The sequence below is a fragment of the Heloderma suspectum genome, chromosome 4 (assembly GCF_057233095.1).
Source record: "Heloderma suspectum isolate Gila_16-S chromosome 4, 16-S_ref, whole genome shotgun sequence".
NCBI classification, from domain to species: Eukaryota; Metazoa; Chordata; class Lepidosauria; order Squamata; family Helodermatidae; genus Heloderma; species Heloderma suspectum.
Window position 1 is genome coordinate 281,576,927 of NC_139461.1, and position 20,035 is coordinate 281,596,961.

At 44.9% G+C, this 20,035-nt stretch overlaps 1 protein-coding gene across 1 annotated transcript; it reads left to right on the top strand.

Moving 5' to 3' along the window:
• Positions 1–1,143: 1,143 nt before the first annotated feature.
• On the top strand, positions 1,144–18,392 carry TOMM34 (translocase of outer mitochondrial membrane 34). The gene is made up of 7 exons (XM_084853991.1): positions 1,144–1,348; positions 4,597–4,696; positions 6,032–6,184; positions 7,864–8,033; positions 10,475–10,613; positions 11,897–12,023; positions 16,696–18,392. Exons 1-7 carry the CDS (start codon positions 1,228–1,230, stop codon positions 16,798–16,800), a joined length of 915 nt encoding a protein of 304 aa, XP_084710117.1. The 5' UTR covers positions 1,144–1,227; the 3' UTR covers positions 16,801–18,392.
• The last annotated feature ends 1,643 nt before the right edge of the window (positions 18,393–20,035 follow it).

Consider the following 20,035-nt stretch of genomic DNA (forward strand, 5'->3'; position numbering starts at 1 on the left):
TATACACATCTATTTATTCAGGGCGCAATCCTATGTATGTTTAGACAGAAAAAGTGGCTGGGGCATGCTGGGAGTTGTAGGACATTTTTTCTTTCTAAACATGCATAGGATTGTGCCCTTTGGGAGCAATCCTATCTAGATAGGTGGCCACCTTCAAACTCGGAGGCGACCGCCTATCGAAAGCAGGGCAAGAGAAGCACGGAGGGGATTGTTCCCTCCGTGCTTCTCCTGCCCTGCTTTTTCGGCTAGACAGCCAATTGCAGCTGTCTAGCCGCTCCGCACTCCTCTTGCGAGCGCAGAGGACGGGGCTGTTCCGTGCTGCCTCTAAGGCAGCACGGAAGTGAGGGGAGCTCGGTTCTCCGGGAACTGACCTCAGAGCGTGGGCTCCGAGGTCGGTTCCTAGAAAACAACATATCCTATGGCCATCTAGCCACTGTCTAGCGGCCATAGGATTGCTCCCTTAGGGTGCAATCCTATGCATGTTTAGACAGAGGAAAGTCCTACGACTCCCAGCATTCCCCAGCCAGCTGGGGAATGCTGGGAGTCGTAGGACTTTCCTCTGTCTAAACATGCATAGGATTGCGCCCTTAAGTTCTTTCCTTTCTTCATTATCTGAATTCTGTACTTGCCCTTTCCTTTATTTTATAAATTTGTGTTAATCTTGCCCTGTTGTATAGATCTAATACATATCTAGGAACCCGAGGTCCGCTGCACAGCCAATGAGCTCCATGGGGCTTGCTCCCAAGCATATGTACATATGACTGCAGCCACAGAAGCCATAATCGTATCTTTCATTGCACCTTAACAGACACGTCGTTCTGAACGAGCTTCATCGGGGAGGGGGGACGTTGGACGTCAATGCAGTCTAATCCTATACAGGGTGAGGCAGGGAGATCCTGCGTGCTTGTTTAGTCGGAAGTGCGTTCAATGCGGCTTCCTCCCAGGTAAAGCATGTGCAATATATTACTTGAAAGCGAGCCCCCGTGAACGCTTTCGGATTTACTTCCGAGTAAGCATGCCCAAGCTGCGCGCCCCCTTTGCCAAACACTGCGCGCGGGATTGCAGCGCCGGCCGCTCAGTGCGCAGAGGCGCCCCTGGAGGACGGAGGAGGAGCCTCGGCCGGATTGGGCCCGCCCCTGATTTAGCCGAGCACGGAGGAAGGAAGCTGCTGTTATTACTTTCCTATTCCTGCAGCCGGAACCGGCTCTTTCGGACCCCGTCGACCTCATGGCTCCTGCCTCGCGCATCGCGGACCTTAGGCAAGCGGGGAACGAACAGTTCCGCAACGGGCAGTACAGCCAGGCGGCTGCGCTCTACGGCCGGGCTCTGGAGTTGCTGCAAGCGGCAGGTACTGGCGGCGGAGGGTGAACCTCCGACAAGGCCTCGAGATCCTGGGAGGGGAATCGCAAGGCGAGGGGTCTGTCGCTAGGGGTCTGGGACAGATATCTCGGCGGCCCAAGCATTGTACTTCCGATAGTATATTTTTTCTTGGTTTGTTGGCCAAGTGAAGTGTCTTCCCACCTCACCTCGCCAGTCTAACCAGTAACCTTGCTCCATGCGTTCTTAGTCTCGACGCCTGACTCATTTATGGCCTGCCACAAATTACATCTATAGGGTACAGAATCCGGCATACAAATAGGGTGACATATTAGGCTTCAACGCCGATAGTTCTACTGTTGACTATTGTCTTGCAAAACTCCTTCCTTCCAAGCCCCAGTTTCTTCACACAAACGCAGCACCCTTCGAGGAGAAAAAGGCCTGTGCTTTCCTCCTGATCTGTTTCATGTATGTACTACTTTAATTTGCACTGTCATTAAAGGCCTTTATAGTAGTTGCTCTCAAAATATCCGTGTTAAATGACTACACCCATTTTACAGGTGGGTGAAGTTGCGGCTGAGAGAGCCACACAGTGACAGTAGTGGAAATGAGACTTGAATCTGGGAGTATAAAGGGCGGGGGGGGGGGATGACTTTTTTGTTTTAATTCCCAGCACTTTCAGTTAAAAGAGTTTCCAGGGCTTGGCAAAACCTTGATAAATTGTGATCAATTGTGGTAGAGAGTTCTGAACTGAATGGAGCATTGGTTTGACTTGGTACTAGGCAGCTTCCTATATCCCAACTCCGGTTTCCCAGATGAGGTCTAGTATATACAGATTCATGCTAAATTGGTGGTTTTAATCCTTCCCAGACACCAGAAAACCCGTACATGTTGGTGAAGAGCAGGGTGCGTTGCAGGGCCAGGTCCTGGCTTGAGGATCCTAAAGCACAAATGCACAAGTACAGCCCACAATGAAGTCCTTAAGACTCCATACATTGGGTACCCAGAATATTTTAAAACAGTACCTGATGGCAGAATATAAAAACTCCATCCCATTAGCTGGTTTGGGGTGCTCTGGGCTTTTTTTTTTTTTTTTTTTTACCAGCTTCTTAGGTAGAGCAGAGGTGCTTTATGGTCCTCTGGATTTATATGGAACAGCATTCTTTTGTCACCCTACATATTCCTGGAATTGGCAGCCCTTGAAGTACATACACCAAATGTGGCAGGTTGAAGTGGGAATACAAGTGGAAGATGTTTAAGTCTTCATAATGGCCTGGTCTTAAAGTTTCTGGTAGCCTCTGAAGCTTCCTCCACAGCCTTGGACTTGTTATGTCACCAAGGTGTCTGCTGCAGTGGTTGTGTCACAATGAGTGAGTTTTGGTTGCCAGCAGAAAATAGAATTATGCTGTCTGACTGGGAGCCAGGAGCTGGACAGCTCGCTTGAGGCACTTTCTGTTTCTTTTCTTCTCTGTTTATCTTCTCAGCCTAATGGGAGAGGCTGAAACTTATTTAACTACCTACTTGTCGTTTCATTTCTGTCCCCTGCATTCCTCCTGGACTTGAGGTGAGGGACAGAACCCATTTAACTGCACTCTGGCTTCGGCCTTGCCCCCCATCCCCCTGCCTACTCTGGGCTTTCCTTAACGTGAGGGATAGTTCCTAAGTGACAGGGAAAATATCCTGAAATGGGGGATGCAGTGAAGAGCCTCAGACTTTTTATACGAAATGAAAGGAAGCAGTGTTCTGTGGAGCCCAGAGGGCCTTTGTATAAGATAGAAGCCATTTTTTGAAGAATACAGAGTATCTGTTCCCTTAGGTCTTTATAAAATTAGGGATGCCTATTCTGCAGGACAGAAATGTTAACTGCTTAAAACTGGGCACTAGAAGGGGCAGATACGTGTGTGGCACCTGAAGTCTTTGGCCTCATGGTCTCCAAAGGCTGTTTCTGACAGGATTTTTTTCCTACTTGGGTATGAATAATGGATACAAAAATGCATGTGCTGCCTGTCAAGAATAAAAGGTACGCATGTGTACTCTTTTTTGCCACGTTCCACTGTAAAGTATTCATTGGCCAAAAATTGGGTTCTTCTTCTCTCATATATCTTAAATGGAACACATCAAAAGTTACATACAGATACATAGAAGGCACATACATTTTGTTCTTCAGTACTCACAAAGAGCCTTTCTGTCCAAACAAGCCATTAGACATGCTTGCAGGAACATCCAGAAAGAAGTTTGATAGTGTGTGACAGTGGGTAGTGTTGGACTTAAGAATGTAAAAACCTGCATCATACCAAGTCAAGCCATTAGTTCATCTAGTTCAGTATTGTCTAAATACCCTGGCAGTGGTGCTCCAGGGTTTTAGACAGAACTTTCCCAGCCCTATCTGGAAATGCCAGAGATTAAACCTGGAAGCTTTTTCGTGCAAAGCATGTACTTTACCATTAAACTGTGGTCCTACCCCAAGTTCAGACCCCCTGGGTTTGCCACTAAGTTCACTGGGGAAACTTGGGCCAGTCACACACACACACGCATCCAAAGCTACCTCACAGGGCTGTTGTGAGGATTAATTGGTGGTGGGGGTGAGAGACCATGCACAGTATCCATTGCAGCACTACCTCTAATGTAAATTATGTTGCACTAGCATAAACAAACATAATCAAAAGGGCAATAGTGCTTGTTGGTGCAACAAGTTTTCAGGGGAAACCTGTCGCACCAGCAAGTGCTATTGGCATTGCTCTTGAGGTCATTTTTGCTAGTGCAATGTAATTACGTACATTGGTGGTAGTATCACATTAGATACTGACCCATGTATAATTCTTGGGTTCTTTGGAGGAAGGCTAGCATAAAAATATTGTAAGTAAATAACAGCAAGGGCACAGGATAAATATTTGGGTCTGTATGTGGAGGGACAACTTAAAAATAGGTTCCCGTAAGGACATCCCTGTCAATTGGGGCGTGGGGTGTCTTGGAAAAGGCATGTCCTTTTGTTGGAGCAGGATAAAAATTAATATTCTCTTGATAGTATATAAAAAGGTGGGGAAGAGTGCTGTTTGAAAGTTGGTTTAGTAATGTCACTAATTAGCCACCTCATTCATTTTTATTTTTCCCAATTGTGACCTCCACCCCCATAACAGTTACTGAGTTTTATGTAGGCAGCAAGAAGCATCTCATAATGGAAGAGGAGGTAGCGCCAACCCTCACTCTACCTTGCTAGCGCAAAATACTTCCTATTATGTTTAGAAGTCTGACTCGATGATTGCTTGCTTTTATGCATAGGAGATAAGAATGCCGAAGAGAAGAGTGTTCTTTATTCCAATCGTGCTGCCTGCTATTTGAAGGATGGGAATTGTAGTCTCTGTATTAAGGATTGTTCTGAGTAAGTAGCTGCTATCCCAAGGAGAAGAGAACAAAAGGCTAGTTCACACATCACCACTTCATTGCTCAACACTTAATGCCTCTCAGACCCTGGCTACAACTGCTCATGTGGAAAGTGACTGGCTCTGCTTGTTCAGAACCCTGAAGGGCTCCCTCCCACTACTCTCTACAGGCAGGGAAAACCAGAAGGATTGAGGCATTGACACACTGGCTAACTACACACTTTGACTGCCAGTAGCTCTTTGCCAGAGAGAGGATCATGTTGCTGGCTGGAAGTAGGATTATCTTCTGATGTTAATTCTTTACTATCAAAATTGCAGGAGGAGCAGGGAACACTAGTACGTTAACCGTAACACTAGAAAGTTAACCGCTACCCCTGGCCAGCAGCAACAACACCTATATGACCCCTTCCTTCTGGCAAGGAGCTGTTGCTATGAGTTTGACCTGGTGGGGCTCTCTGCAGTGTTCAGGAGTCTACAGATTTTGGCTGGTTTGGTAGCCAAGCCAGGACCTGCCTGTCCCCTTCAATACAATCCTGTGAATGTTTACTCACAAGTAAGTCCCATTTTGTTCAGTGGGACTTACTCCCAGGTAAACGTGCATACAATTAGTTCCTGGCTGTAACTCTTACGTTAGGGAAACAGCAAACATAAAGGATGAGGCTGCCATATTTGGTGGTGGTTTAGCTGAACAAATTTAGCAAAATATGTTTTCATAACACCTCAAGCCTTATTCTAGTGCAGGTGGACTGACAGGAACAGGGCCCCAATTTGTGAGTGTCAGTAAAGGAAAATTAATCCTATCAAATGTATTTCACAAAAACTAGAGAGGAAAGCCCATTGTATGTTGACTCTTTGGATGCAGTGGCCATCCGTATAATACCACAAGCACAGTATTTCTTTTATTTATCTCAGTATGTTTTCATTTTCTCATGTGCACCTTGCAAACCCTTGTCAAATGGAAAGGCAGCATGTCGATATTTTGAAATAAATATTTTGTATTGCGGATGTAGATTTTCTACGGTGTTATTTTACATATGAAAAACTGGATTGTGGCGCTCCTAAATTAAAAGTTCCTTGCTTCAGTGAAATACGGTACATTTTAGCTGCTTAGCTCAGTGGCCATGTTGGCTGGGAATGATGGGAGTTGCAATCAAGCACATCTGGTGGGCACCAGGTTGGGGGGGGCAGGAGATCCAAACCATTAAAATAACCAGATGTTTTGCTAAATGGGTGCTGGTTACATGAACCCACTTCCACTGACTTTGACCACTGTCGATTCTGTTACTAAAATGTTGTTATCCAGTGACCTTTTGCCTTCTTTTCTGCTCATTTAGAGCCCTGGATCTGGTTCCGTTTGGGATCAAACCCCTGCTGAGGCGGGCAGCAGCTTACGAAGCTCTTGAGAGATACCATTTAGCTTATGTGGACTACAAAACTGTATTACAGATCGATTGCACTATACAGGCTGCACATGATGGAGTTAATAGGTAATCCCTTGCCCTGTGTTTTAAATGAATGCCCAGAAATCTGTTGCACAAATTTTGTCCAGAAACCAACCTTGGTGTACCCTGAAAGTCAGAGCCTTTCTACGTGAGGCTTTTATTGTGTGCTTATGATTGCTTAGTCATGGTAGTTTGCAGGTCCTTTACATGATGTCATCCCCCTCCAAGGCCTCTCCCATGCTTTGCGACTATTATCAAGTTTTTTTTCTTAATTGGAAAGTGTATTTTTTTATGAATGGCCCCTATAACGCCATTGAAATAGTGTGTAATCGTGCAGTTCTGCTATTCCACAGCACCACCTAGTGGCTGTAAAATGGAATATATAGAAAGGCAGAGAAAGAAAAACCCAGGGGAAAAAACGTGTAAAGGAGCAGATCTTAATCCTACAAAGGAACTGGAAGTAGAAGCCTCCGTAAAGATGCGGGTTAAAAGCGTCATGTGGAAGAGCCCTTAGATTAGGATTAGATTAACCGATCTTGATTTATAAGCATACAAAAATAGCATTTTACCTATACAGATTTGGCATGGAGAGTGAGAAAATTTGTGTTCTGGGCTTTTTAGACTCTATATCCTAGTATTTGAAAATAAACAAGCATGTTGGTTGCCAGAAATGAAGTATGTTTTGGTTCTCCTATCCCACTAAGAATTCCACTCCAGTTTTTCTCCTTTGTGCACCATTAATTTTGGTCTTTCTCCTGGTATTATGTATCAGACTTGACAACTATCATTGAAAATCCTTAAAATGTCTCAGTGGCAGCTATTTCTATCTACCCTTGTGCTGCACAGTATTATCTTTGATATAGGTGCGCTAGCCATGTGGTTTGGTACTTAAGTACATCTCTGAAATCCATGGACTAAATCCTCTAGATAGCCTCATCCAGTTTGCCCATCTGTAATGCAAGGCCAAAAATCTTGCCTGGGGTGAAGTAGCTGATATGTTCAGTTTTCAGTTTCACAACAGCTGTTTACCACGGTAACAGAATGAACTTGCCTCAAACCAGGAACAAAGTATAAAAATGCAACGCTATGTTCTTTGGACACTTAGCAACCAAGGAAATTGCTCAGTATTATGTCTAATAGCCCACCTGTGCTACTGGGGGATGGTGCTTGGGTCGAGGGACATAAAAGAATTCAGGTGAACCAGTCAAAGACAGGGAACTACATCACTCCATTCAGGGGTCAACAAATCTTAGATGGCCTTGGTAGCCAGCAAAAATTAGTTCCTGCTGTGTCCCTGCCCCACCAGAAGGGGGGGGCAAGGTCTTCTGACATTGCACTGAGCCCGCGACCTAGCGCAATGGTGGGGGTGGGGGAGGGGAGTGAACCCCTGCTTTCTTTCACATCTGAGGATAGGGATGGTAACTTGTCCCCACTGGCTATGAAGAATTGATGCACTAAGCCTCAGGCGCTGAGAAATCAGCATGACGTCCCATGGCTTTCCAAGTGTCTCCAAGGCTCAGTGCAACATCTGGGGGAGCGCCTGCTATTCTGTGCTGCTGAAGGCCAGGCACAGAAGAAGGCTAGGGGCTCTTGGTGATTTCATGCTGTTGCCAGATCAAAAAACATACCAGTGGTGAAACAGGACCATACTAACCACACCATCTAGCCACCTGTTTCTGGAAAAGTGTCAGGAGATGGCTAAATGAATAGCTTTCCTCTTCCAGAATGACCAAGGCTTTATTGGAAAAGGATGGCCTTCAGTGGCGCCAGAAGCTGCCACCCATCCCATCTGTTCCTGTTTCTGCTCAGAGAAGGTGGGAGCCTCCTCCTCCAGGAAGCCAAGAAGCTTCTTCAAGAAGCAAAGCAAATGATACTGCACCTATAGCAAAGCAAGGTGAGTAGTTTCCTTACTCTAATGGTTATGAACAGAGCACCCAGAGCCTTACTTAAGTAATCAGATTGATTACCTGTTGAAGATGGAGGCAGATAACTCATTTATGTTGTTGTGTTACTACTTCTCATGAGATAAATGCTGTGTTCCTATAGTATTAACCTAGGTCTGAATGATACACTGATTCCAATCTCGAAAAATGTAAAAGTAATTTCCATAATTCTTTGTAGTCGGTGGTAGGTGCTGACAAATGTGCTTCGGTCCAGGTGTTTTTTCATATTTTATAGAGATGTATAAAGATTTCCAAACAGTGTTCTACAAATATTCAGTTTCATTCTCATTGTCCTGTGTTCCCAAGGAACCACCAAGTGCATTCTGGGATGCCCTGTGCGGATTTATATGTGGGTGGAAAATACCCTTGGTGACAAATGACTATAATAAATACATGTCAGAGCACTGGCTATAAATACATATGCAGTCGATAGATTATCTGAGGTGATTTTTTGACTGGGAGTCATATAGCATAATACCTAAAAGCAACCAAAAGAGGTCTACATTAAACTGTCTTTGTCTCAGGCTCCCTGTGTGAAATTGGGCAAATCTCTTGAGGAATGATGTTCAGAGGCATGAAAAAAAGACACAATCTGATTCTAAATATGTCTAGTAGAAAATAGGTCCCACTGAGCTCATTGGAAATTTACTTCTTGGTAAGCATGCTTAGGATTACAGCTTTATGCACACAATTCTTCTGATACTTAGTGAAAGTTGTGTGTCCGAGGCCTAGTTCTTATAGACATCCAACAAGGAGGCAAAGGTAATTCAAAGAATTACCACCTCTGCCTACAGGTGTGGGATTTGCATGACTAAATACTTCTCCATACTTAAAAAAACAAAACAGAAAAACCCATCTCCTTGAATATGCAAAACTGGAATATCAGGGGAAAGTTTATGCTAGAATTCCTCTCCCTCAAGTCTTAACTTTATTTTATGGCAGGAGTACACAATCTTTCTGGCCCAAGGGCCAAATCTGATATTGCCAGAGGGGCTGCATGCATTCACACACGCATGTACACTCAATACTGAGAGACATGCGCAGGCACGCACATGTTTATATGGGTGGAAAGACATTGCGTACATATACTGAGATGGGACACAGACATAAATATAGATACACAGATGATGGGGGCGGGGGGGAAACAAACACATGCTGCCTTGGGGTCACTGGTGTGGGAAGGAGGCTGCAGCAAACCCAGTCGCTGGTTTTCTTGCAAGGGAATTTTTGTTGTATCTCCAATCTCTCATCAGAGATAAGGAAGGGATAGGCATCGCCACTGACGCAGTGAATGCAGTGGGGTCTGGCAGGCAGCTGCTGAGGGCCTACACCCCAGCAGGGGCCCATTGACAAGAGCCCCCTGGAGTCGTTCCTCCTCTTCACCCTTGCAACCTGCTTGTTCACCTGCCTCTCACTCTAGCCCAGACAATAGAGGTGGTGAAAAGGAGGTTCAGGAGATGCCACTGCCTTCTTACTCTCTGCCTGTCAAGTAGGCAAGTGGTACCAATAAGGAGAGAGAAGATAAAGGAACAATACTAGCTGGTGACAATGACAACGAGAAGATAGACTTGCCGAGGGAGGGGGCCAATTGAGGGTATCTTGCCCAAGAGCCCTCAAAAGCCTGGAGCCAGCACTGCTTGGTGGGCCACACATTTTGCACCCCTGTTTTATTGAGCAGCATTCAATCATGCTATCCCCTTCCTAGAATCTGAGGTGGGAGTACGGTCGAGGCACAGTTTTATTGCTTCCACCGCTATTTGTGTGAACTAGGCCTGCACAGCTTGTGACCACTGAACTGAATGCAACCCAGCATTGTGGACTGCCAGGTGCTTGTTTACCTCCCACCTCCAATGTGTGTTTCTTGTCCCAGGCAGGCAACAAAAATGGGGACGGGGGGAGTGAGAGCCTGCCAAGTTCCTATACCTGGCTGCAGGACTACATTTAGCTTGCTGGGTCCCAAGCTGCCCTGGCCTGTTCAAAGTGCTACTCTGTGCTTGTGCGTGCATGTATGTTTGTGTACCTTATTTCCCATGTGTCGAGTGAGAACATGCTGCTTCTATCAATCTTATGTTCTGATCGTGAGCTCCATGGAGCTGATACTGCATCTTTTTCTCCAGCACTTATCACAAGAGCTTGGTGATATGCTCTGGTACTACCACATTATACAGACAGATTGGCTCAAGTAGCTATTAAATTTATGTCCTCAATCCCTGCTGAACAACCAGTGAAAGAAGCTTGCTTTTATTATTTTTTTACATTGACTGCAATTGTTGAAATTCTACACCTCAAAACATCCAGGGCTGGGTTTTCATTCATGGTATGGCCCCTTGTAAAAAAAAAAATGTGTAGCTTGCCACGTCCATTTTGATATGGTGCTGTTTTTCTTGAATAGCTGCCACAACTGAACGAGCAAATGCATTGAAACTAGAAGGAAATGAATTTGTAAAGAAGGGCAACTATAAGAAAGCTATTGAAAAGTACACAGAAAGCTTAAAACTCCATAAGATGGAATGTGCAACATACACTAACAGGTAATGCTCATGTAACCATGTGACAAGTAACCCTTCCCCCCACCCCATGTCCAAGAAATTGGATCAAGTCACTGTATCATAGCGTAGGGGTATTGGAGACCGATTATGATTGCCAGTTCTAAGTTGTGGGCAGAAAACAATAGAGTCTGTGTTAAATATGTATCTGCATGTCCCCCTCTCTTCATCCTATACTTACGCCTTCTTGGATGAGACTGGTCAAAGCCTCCAAGAAAACAGGACAGGCAAGAGCTCTCCCTTACTACTTATACCGCATTTATCTGTCTCTACACCCTTCTATTTTTGCCTCCTTAAGCTAAGCCATGCCCGTAAAAAGATAAACTCCTCATTTACACCATTCAAGGAGACTGGATTCGATCAGGCCAGCAACAGGATGGGAAGCATATCAATAGGGGGCAAGTGAGAAATTGCAAAGAGCCTGTTGGGGGGTGACTTAGAGCCAATTTAGTTTTTCAGCAGAGCTGCTGTAGTGTAGCTCCCTCCCACCACTTCAGTAATTTCGGAATCCCTAGTTTCTCTCCACGTGAGATAACATCAAAACCAGCCCTTAAACTAGATGTCATGTAAGCAGCTGCACAGACCTGGCAAAAAATCTTGAACATGTACTTGAACTAAGAAATCCAGAATAAGTTATGCAAAATAGTAAGGATTTCCAAATAAATTATGGGAAATTGTGCTGATTTGCTCTATTGGCATAACTTGCAGAATCCAATGTTTCTTGGTGCAGAATTTGGATTGCCTGGCTGCAGCATTGTATTGTTGTTGTTGTTCAGAGTACACACAGCACTGCTTATATTTATGAGTTGAAAGAGGACATACCGTCTTCATGAGCCTAGAGGAAAAGTTTAGGTGAAAAACGTAGGACAACTTAGTGCTCGTAGCACAGACAGCTGCTGTAACAATGGCTATTACTGAAGAGCAGTAAGCCACTCTATATTTAAAAAAATCTTGGCAGTACAGCTAAGACAGGCAAATTACAGCCATGTCAGCTTTGGGGCAAGATGTGAAAGATAAGGTTTTTAGAAGAAATGTAGATATATTGCAGGATGTATCCCAAACCTAAAGCCTTCCGAGGTTTAAGAAGAGTTCCTTGTGATTTTGGACTTGACGCGCATTGTGTTGAAATATAAGAAAAGCCATGTGTTTCAGAATAAAAATGGAGCATTTGCACCACCACTCTATTACATGAATTAGATAATTCCAAACCCAGGATTGCTGTACCAGTTGTTTTCAAATACATTTATAGGTCATTGTCTACATTCCAGGGCTCTTTGCTACCTGAATCTTAAGCAGTACAAGGAAGCAATTCAAGATTGCTCAGAAGCCCTTAAGATAGACCCAAAGACTGTCAAGGCATTTTACAGACGAGCACAAGCATACAAAGAGCTCAAGGTAAGGAATTGCCTGGAATTTTAGATAACTGGGAGGTACAATATAGGAAACATCCCGTTCTCTAAGATTTATTTTATCATTTTAAACAATGTTTTTAGTGTGCAAAGCACTTTATTAGCAGTACTTTTTTTTTACAATCTTATGAGGTAAACCACTGATTTTACAGACAGAAAACTGAGTCTGAAAAATAGTGGTTTTGTAAGCTCCGTGTCTGCCCAAGGATTTACTCTGCTTGCAGAATTTGCAATGGCAAAACCACCTTTCCTTCTCTTCCCCTACCATTATAAGGGTTCCTTGGTGGTTCCTTTTAAGACTTTTTCTTAAAGCAGTGGTGTGATTTACATAGGAAGCAGGAAAAGGAGAATAAGTGTGCAATCCTATGCATGTTTAGACAGAAAAGGGTCCTACAACTCCCAGCATATCCCAGCCAGCCATGCGTTGTAGGACTTTTTTCTGTCTAAGCATGTATAGGATTGCACACTTAGTTGTAAGTTAACATGGTTTGGTGTTCACTTTTGCATAGTTGTTCAGGAAATAAGAAAAAGTTTCAATGGGAAGTTTGATTTAAATCAACTGTTTTTCTTGCTGATGTAAATCATTATTTAAGTTGCTAATTTAAGCGGTTGGGAAATACTGGGAGTTGTAGGATTTTTTTTCTGTCTAAACATGCATAGTATTTCACCTTACATTTCTTTTCTGTCTGACTGTGCGTTCAACTCTCAGTTGTTCTTTTCAGTAAACCAACTCCCGCCACCCCCCCACTTCTGCTTGTCAGGGGATGATTTGCTAACTTTGAAGGTTTGGGTGTGTGTTTTTTTAATTATTATTTCCAGTCCCACTCCCTTTGCTCCAGAGGTTTGAAAAGGAACTGCCCCCAGAAGGTGGCAAGCTTTGGGCAGCAGCTGAAGGGAAACCCAAAGCATGTTGAGTGTTGGACCATGACTAAGGGAGATTAAGAGTGAGGACATTGCCTTTTTTATTTAATCTGCTGGAGGAAACTTTTATCTGTTCATGAGATGTTTATACTTCCCATCAACAAGGGCCTCTGGACAGTTTACAAAAAATATTGAATCAATAGAATACAAACATAATCAAAATATAACATCAAAACAGTATCAATGCCATCAACATACAGTCAGGGCCAGACATATCGGAACAAGGATAACTGTTTTGGCAGTTGGCCTCTGTACACCACCACATTGAAGTTGAAAGGAAACACACCCAGATGGGAGCGGAGTCAGGACTTTCAGCTGTAATTCAAGGGGTTTGACAAAAGTGGGGCACTAACCATTCAGGAAGGACAGCCAGTGGCATACACACACACCCATCATAAGTAATGGAACGAATGACTGACAAGCAGCTGCGTGGCCAGGTATGGCCTGCTTCCTTGGTACCCCATGACCAATCAAGCAGATAAAAGGCCTGGAGGTGGTTCAGAGTGTTACATTTGCATTTGGTAGCTGTTCACTGGAACTCCCAACATGAGGTCCAAAGAGGTGTCCATGCGAGTGAAGGAGGCCATCATTGGGCTGAGGAAACAAACCCATCGGAGACACAGCAAAAACAGTGGGAGTGGCCAATACAACAGTTTGGAACATCCTGAAAAAGAAGGAATTAACTGGCAAGCTCAGCAACAGCAAAAGGCCTGGAAGACCACAGAAGACAACTGAAGTGGATGACCGCAGAATTCTGCTCATGGTGAAGAGGAAGCCTTTCACAACATCTAGCCAGGTCAAGAATGCTCTTGTGGAGGTAGGCATGCCATTGTCAACATCTACAGTCAAGAGACAGCTTTATGAATGCAAATACAGAGGCTTCACAACAAGGTGCAAACCACTGGGAACGCTCAAGAACAGACAGGCCAGATGAGCCTTTGCCAGCAAACACCTAAAAAAGCCTGCCCAGTTCTGGAATAAGATTCTTTGGACTGATGAAACCAAGATTAACTTGTACCAGAATGATGGGAAGAGAAAAGTATGGAGAAGAAAAGGAACAGCTCATGATCCAAAGCTTACCACATCATCTGTCAAACATGATGAAGGCACTGTTATGGCATGGGCATGTATGGCTGCCAATGGAACCAGGTCACTGGTGTTTATTGATGACCTGACTGCTGAGAAAAGCAGCAGGATGAATTCTAAAGTGCATAGGGCTATACTTTCTGCTCAGATTCAGCCGAGTACTGCCAAACTGAGAGGACGCTGCTTGATATTGCAGATGGATAATGACCCAAAACATACAGCAAAAGCTACCCAAGAGTTTCTCAAGGCAAAGAAGTGGGATGTTCTTCAATGGCCACATCAGTCACCTGATCTCAACCCAATAGAGCATGCTTTTCACTTACTGAAGGCAAGACTGAAGGCAGAAAGACCCACAAACAAGCAGCAGCTGAAGGCAGCTGCAGTAAAGGCCTGTCAAAGCATCTTGAGAGAGGAAACTCAGCATTGGGTCATGTCCATGGGTTCCAGACTTCAGGCAGTCATTGACTGCAAAGGATTTTCATCCAGGTATTAAAGGCGACCCTTAAGTTTGAAATTATATTGGTTTGTTCCATTACTTATGAGCCACCAATGATGGGTGTGTGTGTATGCCATTGGCTGTCCTTCCTGAATGGTTAGTGCCCCACTTTTGTCAAGCCCCTTGAATTACAGCTGCAAGTCCTGACTTTGCTCCCATCTGGGTGTGTTTCCTTTCAGCTTCAATGTGGTGGTGTACAGAGGCCAACTGCCAAAACAGTTATCCTTGTTCCAATATTTCTGGCCCTGACTGTAACTATCAGAAATCAGCATAAAATCAGTCAGTCACCAACATAGGGAAAAAGAATTAGTGCCAAAAATCTAGAAATGCACTAGAGACATGAAACTAACAAGCCTGGGAAATAGAGAAAGGTCTTCACCTGGTGTCAATAATACCATAACAGGGGCACCAGATGAACCTCTCTAGAAAGGGCATTGTATAACTAGAGCATGCCTCCTGAAAAGGCCCTCTCTCTACCTCACATAATTGGGCAGGGGTACCTGGAGAAAGGGTCTCTGAAGATCTTAAGGATCAGACAAGTACACACAGGAGGAAGCGATCCTTCAAGGAACTTGGCCACAAGCCATTTAGGGCTTTAAAGCAGGGCTGCAGAACCCTAGAAGGCCACTCCCCCTTTCTTTGGTCCCACCCCCTTTCCCGCAACCACTGGCTGTTTGGTGCCTTTTGTGCAGTTCTTCCCCCATTCTAAAAAGCTGAACTGCCTCTCCTAAGGCTTAGTTACTGGCAGTAAGGGCTTTAAACTCAAATATGCTGGTATGGGGGGGTGGGATAGGCCTCACCCCCACTGGAATGCAACCCCTGAGAGCTTATCTGAAATGGAATTTGGCCTGTGGATTGAATGAGGCTCTGCGCTCCTGCTTTAGTCATGCTAGCCTGGAAACAAACTGGCAGCCAGTGTAGATGACAAAGCATTGATGTGATCATAACTAGCAGACCCCAGTTAATAACCTCGGTGCCCTATTTTGAACCAGCTAAAGCTTCTGGAATATTTTCAAAGGTAGCCCCACATATAACACATTGTAGTAATCCAACCAGGAGGTTTCTAGAGCATGGATAACGAGAAATGACTGTGTTGCTGTAGTAGATTCATAGGCAGGAGAAAGCCAGCAATGGGAGAGGTGAGGTCATTCAGCCAAGCCACTCCAGTAGCAGCTAGCCAGCCCCAGGCATTTGGTGCCAATTCCAGCACCACATGAGACAAGCGACTAGCCAGGGTTCTGCAGTTTCCTCATTCTAAGAAGGCCCGACTCCTGGTTGTTTTAAATTTAAGGCCCAGTCGCTTGTTGGTCTGGTGCTTGCAATAAGTGTTTTAAGGTAATCAGTCTGTTCAGTTCTTTGTCTTTTTCAGTATTTGGCAGAGTTGCAAATCCTTAATACACATTTAAAGCAGTAGCTTCCCCTACTGATTCATGAGGAAATAACCCAATAATTTTCTCAATCACTCATTGGCCTGGTTCACACAATGAAACAACCCATGGGTTGTTAACCATGGGTTGCTTGGGGGTACGCAGGAACAATCTGACTCCTGAGCGCTTCTAGTGCACTAAACAACCCAGAACGACTTGTCTCTGGGTTGTTCTCTGTGACATGTGAACCTGGAACTGTTGGTTGTTGAGGGATAAACAACCCAGAGCTATAACGTAAGAACAAACCACGAAAGGCATCCCAAACTGTAAGCAAAAACTACACCAAATTTAGGGATATGTGAGTGTCTGATAAGCTGGAAAGAATAGCAGGATGTAAGTTGGGCCACTAACAACACTCTGGATTTGCAAGAAGCAATGCAATATCTTTATGTGTGGATTGGCAGCTGAGGAGGCCAGGAGCTAAGCAAGGAGGTTGTCTGAGATTCAACATGTTCAGAGACTGTTGAAAAGTCAGTTGCGATGCATTACAAATAGTGGAGGTAGAAGACAGGGCCGCAGAAGTGGCAGCGCAGCAAGAGGCACCAAAACTCTTTCATCTATGAGATACTGCATTCACTATTTTTTCAGTAATTCAGGGTTGCCAGTTCTTGCTACCGCCAGGTTTTCATGGGGTTTGTTTCCCTAAGGGAGAAGTCAGTAGCTCTAGGCTAGTACAAATACCTCTATCAACCCCCTACCAAATATCTAAATACTACTTTTATTTCTAGGACTACAAATCCAGCAAAGCAGATATCAACAGCCTCTTGAAAATTGAACCAGAAAACAGTGCTGCTAAGAAACTACTGCAAGAATTAAACAAACTCTTAAAATAAGAGGGGCTAAAGACATCTTTGTGCTCTTCTGAAGATGACATGTTTTTCCTGTTTAAAAAAGAAATCACAGGGACCAGCCTGAATGCAGCTGCAAAATTCACCTTTCAGACCTGCTGACATCTCTCTGGTTCCTTGCTTTATAAAAGTTGTTCATTCTTCCTCCTAAAGCCTTCTGAATGTCCAGTGTGACCTCTTGAGATCGCAACTTCCTAGCAAAATTCTAGAGAAGTAGCTGTGCGGCCAGGCTCTGTGCTAGCAGAATGGCAGTTTTTAAGCACTGACAAAGATCGTTCTAGCAGACCAAGCAGCATTTGTCAAATGTGATCTTTCTGGTGTGTGTCTGCAGAGAGAACCTAGGGGCTGCTTATACATTTAGGTAGCAGCAGAGTACACACTAGAGGCTTGAGTTAATAGAGTGGCAGATGGAAGTAAGAGTTTCAAGCATAGTCTGCTTTGCCTTAACTTTTGTGCACTAGGCTCCAGTGGAGTATTTGGTCTTCAGAATGTTACTTGGGAATTTAATGCTGCTTTTGTCCTTTACCAAAGAGCTTGGTACATTGTGTTGCCCTTATAATGTGTGTACCTTTTCAAAATTTGAGTTTTTGCTGATTAGGCTCAGTTTTACTTACCCTTAGGTTAAACACCTGTTACATTGTTTTATACATGCCTTTTACTACACATGGACTCCCCCCCCCCCCCCGTATGCATGTCAAAGTAGTTGTGGGGCTTGGTGGGGACGAAGAGAACACAGACAATTTCCCCCATTATAGAAGTGCTCAGGTGGAGGGGCCTGCATGTACAAGAACGCTTCTATATCTGCCTGCAACAAGTATGGTTTTTTAGGACTACTTCTCACAAACCACACATAAGAAATTTGTGTGGGGTTTTCGCACCTCAGGCTGCAGCATAAAAGACCTGTCTGACTGAATGTTCAGAAAGATTCTCTGAGATGGAGAGAATTGGATAGTAAGAGGGGAAAGGTTTCTAGCCTGGCATTCTCCCTCCTGTACTAATTTTCTCAATGAGGTAGAGGAGCATTTAATTATGGTTGCCTCCACCTGCTGTCTGGTTTAGTCCGGACACACTTTTACCAAGTCATCTGTTGTTTGTGAGAAATAGTCTCAAACAACAACCACAAAAGTGTAGTCCGCTTCAATTCTGCCCTCCAGCTTTTCAGAGTTAGGGTTGCAGTTAGCTATTCACCTTGTGGGAACGAAAACTGTCTGGAGAGTCTTCAGTTTTCCTTATTGCCTGAGAGCTACTGCCTTTAAAGTTGGGGGGGGGGGGAGCTTTGCATGCAGCCTCTTAACACAGGCCTGCAGTGTGCAGGTTCTGCAGCAAGTACCTTAGAAAATTACTGCTGTTAATGTTGCACTGTGAAATACAGCACAGCTCTACTCGTAGCCGACCCTTTCTCCTCCCTCTGGAGATTTTGAACAGAAAAGAATGGCTGGCCACAGAAGCATTATTTAAGTTCTCTCTCAGGCCTCAGTGGTAAAGCTGGATTCTTACACCATAAGTCACTCTACGCTCCTGATGTTGTTTTGAACTTTTAAAATAAACATGTTTGGTTCTGCTACTGTGTGCAATTATGATGGTAGACATGAGAGTTTATTTTGTCCATTTTAGACTGCCTCTGTGAATGTTCCTGAGCAGGACTGGCTCCAGGTTTGAAGGAGCCCTCACTCAGTAAAGTGCCCTCCAGTGGGCCCCCTCCTACATCTGTGGCCCCCTTTTAGCTTTACCCAGTTGCAGCAGCACCCTCATCAGTGGCAAATGGCAGCTGCTATTTATATTTCCCACAGTGCTCCAGGAAAACACTATAGCAAGAGCATGGTGGGAAATTAAAATAGTCCCAGATCCACGGGGGGATGGAGACAGGTTTCAGCACTGGTGGGCCCTGTTGAGGAGATGGGGTTCTGGCAGGTGCCCAGGCCTGTTCCAAAGCAAAGGAGTTATTCCCCGGAACACAGTAGCTTAGTTCTCCATGAACATTATACTTCTATGTGGCTTAGTTCACACGGCACAACAACCCAAGATATTTCTTTTTAAACTCTGGGTGGTTGTGAACACAGCAACATGCTTGGTTATGCTGATTGCTCCTCTTGTGAGCAGAAGTGGCTAAATAACCCAGGGACACTTTATTTATTTATTATTAAATTTATTAATCGCCCATCTGGCTGGTCACCCAGCCACTCTGGGCGATGTACAACATACAATAAAACAGTTTAAAACAATAAAATTCTACAATAAAAACATTTTCTAAAATACCCTAACCCACCCCAAATGCCTGCCTGAACAACCACATTTTTAATGCATGACGGAAGCTCATTAAAGAGGGGGCATGGCGGAGTTCCCTAGGGAGGGAGTTCCACAGAGTGGGGGCCACCACAGAAAAGGCCCTCTCCCTCATCCCCACCAGTCTAGCTGTCCTGGCTGATGGGACAGAGAGAAGGCCATCCGAGGCTGATCTTGTTAAGCGGCCTGTCTGGTGCTGCTGGAGGCGCTCCTTAAGATAGGCTGGGCCGCAACCATATAGGGTTTTAAAGGTCAAAACCAACACCTTGGATTTGGCCCAGAAAACAACTGGTAGCCAGTGCAGCTCCTTCAGCACTGGAGTGATGTGATCTCGCCGGCGGCCGCCTTTAATCAGGCGAGCCGCCGCGTTCTGTACGAGCTGCAGTTTCCGAACCGTCTTCAAGGGTAACCCCATGTAGAGCACATTACAGTAGTCTAAATGAGAGGAGACCAGGGCATATACTACCGATGGGAACAGATGGTCAGGAAGGAAGGGGTGCAGCCGCCGTATCAGATGGAGTTGATACAGCGCTGTCCGGCTCACAGCTGACACCCGAGCCTCCATGGACAGCTGGGAGTCCAAAATGACCCCCAGGCTGCGGACCTGGTCTTTCAAGGGTAGCCGTACCCCATTCAACACCAGGTCAGCATCCCCCAGCCTCCTCTTGTCTCCCACCAGAAGTACCTCGGTCTTGTCAGGGTTCAGCTTCAGCTTATTCCTCCCCATCCAGCCACTCACCGTCTCCAGACATTTGGACAGGGATTCTACGGCCAACCTTGGTGAAGATGTACTTGCTGTGATATGCGAACTTAAAAAGTCTCTCTTCTTGGAATAGCCAAAATTCCTGGTTCACATATCACAGCAAGCAAGCCAGGGCCGCTCACAGTGGGAGAGATCAGGCAGTGTGCATTAGGAAGCGCACTCATTCACAACAAC

Coding starts and splice junctions, on each gene's coding strand:
- TOMM34 (XM_084853991.1), top strand. CDS start 1,228: ATGGCTCCTGCCTCGCGCATCGCGGACCTTAGGCAAGCGGGGAACGAA. Junction 1,349..4,596: donor GGAGTTGCTGCAAGCGGCAG/GTACTGGCGGCG, acceptor TTTTATGCATAG/GAGATAAGAATGCCGAAGAG. Junction 6,185..7,863: donor GCACATGATGGAGTTAATAG/GTAATCCCTTGC, acceptor TTCCTCTTCCAG/AATGACCAAGGCTTTATTGG.